The sequence below is a fragment of the Podarcis filfolensis genome, assembly GCF_964270895.1.
Source record: "Podarcis filfolensis genome assembly, chromosome: 1".
NCBI lineage: Eukaryota > Metazoa > Chordata > Lepidosauria > Squamata > Lacertidae > Podarcis > Podarcis filfolensis.
Window position 1 is genome coordinate 43,925,191 of NC_139604.1, and position 2,252 is coordinate 43,927,442.

Below are 2,252 nucleotides of genomic sequence, written 5' to 3' on the forward strand. Positions count from 1 at the left end.
TAGGTGTGCTCACATTTACAAACATCCTGTTACATCCTTCTGATACGGAGTGGATCACATGCAGCTACGAACATGGTCTTGCTGGCTGTCTTACCAGTCTGCCACCCATTGACGCCAGCCCAGGTCCAACCACTTCATTTGGTACTGGGTCTTTATTGTAGACCACATGCTTTGTACTGAAGTGACAAGCCTGGCTGTGCCCAATAACTGCCTGGCTTCAAGCACTGTATTAGCAGCAGCCCTATCTACAGAAAAGCTTGGGAGGCACAAAGAATCCTCTTACTTCTTAATCTGCTTTTCTCACAACTTCTTCAGATGCAGGAAAAACAAGTGTGGGCACACCCATACACACAATCCTAACACACTATAGATAAACCATTTTTCCACCTGTTAATCCCAAGGATGGTATCTCATTTCCCAAAAGGAATTTAACGCCCTGCTCTCAGCAAGGAGCACATCCCTATGTCCGTATCTACTTGCTCCCAGACAAAAGATGGGTAACGCGAAGAAGAACTACCGTCAAGAAAAGAACTCTGAATCCTCACTACGATGAAAAGTAAGTAAAACCTGGAAGGAATTTTCTTGTCAAGACCCTGTGTGTTTTACCTGCTATTTATTTGCCAGAAATGTGCAGTTGCACCCAAGCCTTTAAATATGTCATTGGCTAAAGTAATGCCTTTACTGGGAGAACTGGATGTGGCAGTCTGTCATCGTTTGGGTGAAAATGTTGTAAGTGAAGAGCAGTTTCTTATATCTTGTTTCCCTGTTTGGTTTTGCTCACTTTTTCGAAGCTTTTGTTACATCTGTTATAGGAAGGTGCTTTAAAAATTTTGTAGATCTTCTGATGTGGTATATAGAACCTGTGTATACAGTATCTGAAATAACCAGAATTTTGTTATTTTGTGCAAAGAGGAGTAGCACGCCTCCAAAATCCTGCACATCACAATTTTTAAGTGAACATTAATCTGACCCTGGCTTGGATCCCAGCTAGCCATCTGTGAACAGAAGGGCTACTTTCATTCATGGGCAGGACTGGGATTCAGCAGAGGATTATTTCAGGAATAAGGCAAATTTTATTTCTCCCAGCTCCCTCTCCTGCTGCTCTAGAGAGATCCCCTTTAACCCTCCAGAGCAGATCTGCGAGGGAGCACAAAGAATCTGAAAAATGTATTTCTATCCTGCACACAATTAAAAGTGCATCATTTAAAAACATTCCTACAAGTGGAAACCTCATTAGGATCCAAACCAAATGACCCCCGTCATCTAATATTAAAGCAGGGCTGCTCAGCTCGAACAGAGAAAATATGAACCCTCCTCTGTATATCAGCTTCCCTCTTCTGAGAAAGGCTTGCTTTCATGATCCTGAATGCTTAATGGGTAAGCAACGTGTGCTGAAAGCAGAGGATAAATTGATCTGCCTTAGGCTTTTGTCAGAAGCCTGCCACTGGGCAGACTGAGCTATGTCCATGGCCCCTGAGCAGCTGGGCATCTTCAGCTCTGAGCATGAGATTACAGCACACTGAGCAGGAAAAGGTCATCTGTCTAGAGTTGGGATGGGGAACCTTTAGCCCTCCAGCTGTTGTTGAACTACATTTCTCATCACCCCTGACCATGCTGCCTGGGACTAATGGGCCTTGGGAGTCCAGCAAGTGAAAAGCCATAGGTTCTGCACACCTGGTTTAGAGGTAACAAGGAGATGGTCCAATTCCATCAGATGACTGAGTGCCTCTGAAATGGAGTGATCTTTCTGTTTTGCATGAAGTGCCCAGAAGGGTCAAAGGTAGCACTGGCCTGCAGTGTGTACATGCACACGCGCGCACACACGGTCTTAATGTTTCAGTTGGTGGGTAAAAAGTGGAAATCTGAGATTCTAGTACCATACCCCCTAATTGTGGTCTCTGAAATAGATGAAGGTGGTTTCAGATCAACCTGGGCTTCAGAAAACATAATGCTTTTGTAATTATCTATTTTTAAAAATCATTAATTTTTTTTTTTAAATCATGATTCCCACTGTGCAAAGACCAGTGAGGGAAATGGTTATTTAGTTTTTCGTAAAATTTATATACCACTTGATTGTGTGGTCAAACTGTCTCATCCATTCATCTAATCTCAATGATGCAAACATTTGGAGGCTAAGAATGTATTGCTTATCAGAAGCAGTGTTTTCAATTAATTTGCAAAGCTTTAACCTCTTTGTCGTATTGTGTTCTGTGCCTATTCAGCATATACGCATTTCCTGTCTCTACTTCTAG

General features: G+C 42.6%; 1 protein-coding gene across 1 annotated transcript in view; it reads left to right on the forward strand.

Moving 5' to 3' along the window:
* Window positions 1–2,252, forward strand: part of ESYT3 (extended synaptotagmin 3) — a 38,813-nt gene that overhangs the window by 34,926 nt on the left and 1,635 nt on the right. Inside the window, exon 20 of the mRNA XM_083574581.1 lies at window positions 425–556. Within this exon, the coding sequence (XP_083430707.1) occupies window positions 425–556 (132 nt within the window). The remainder of the gene's footprint in view (window positions 1–424; window positions 557–2,252) is intronic.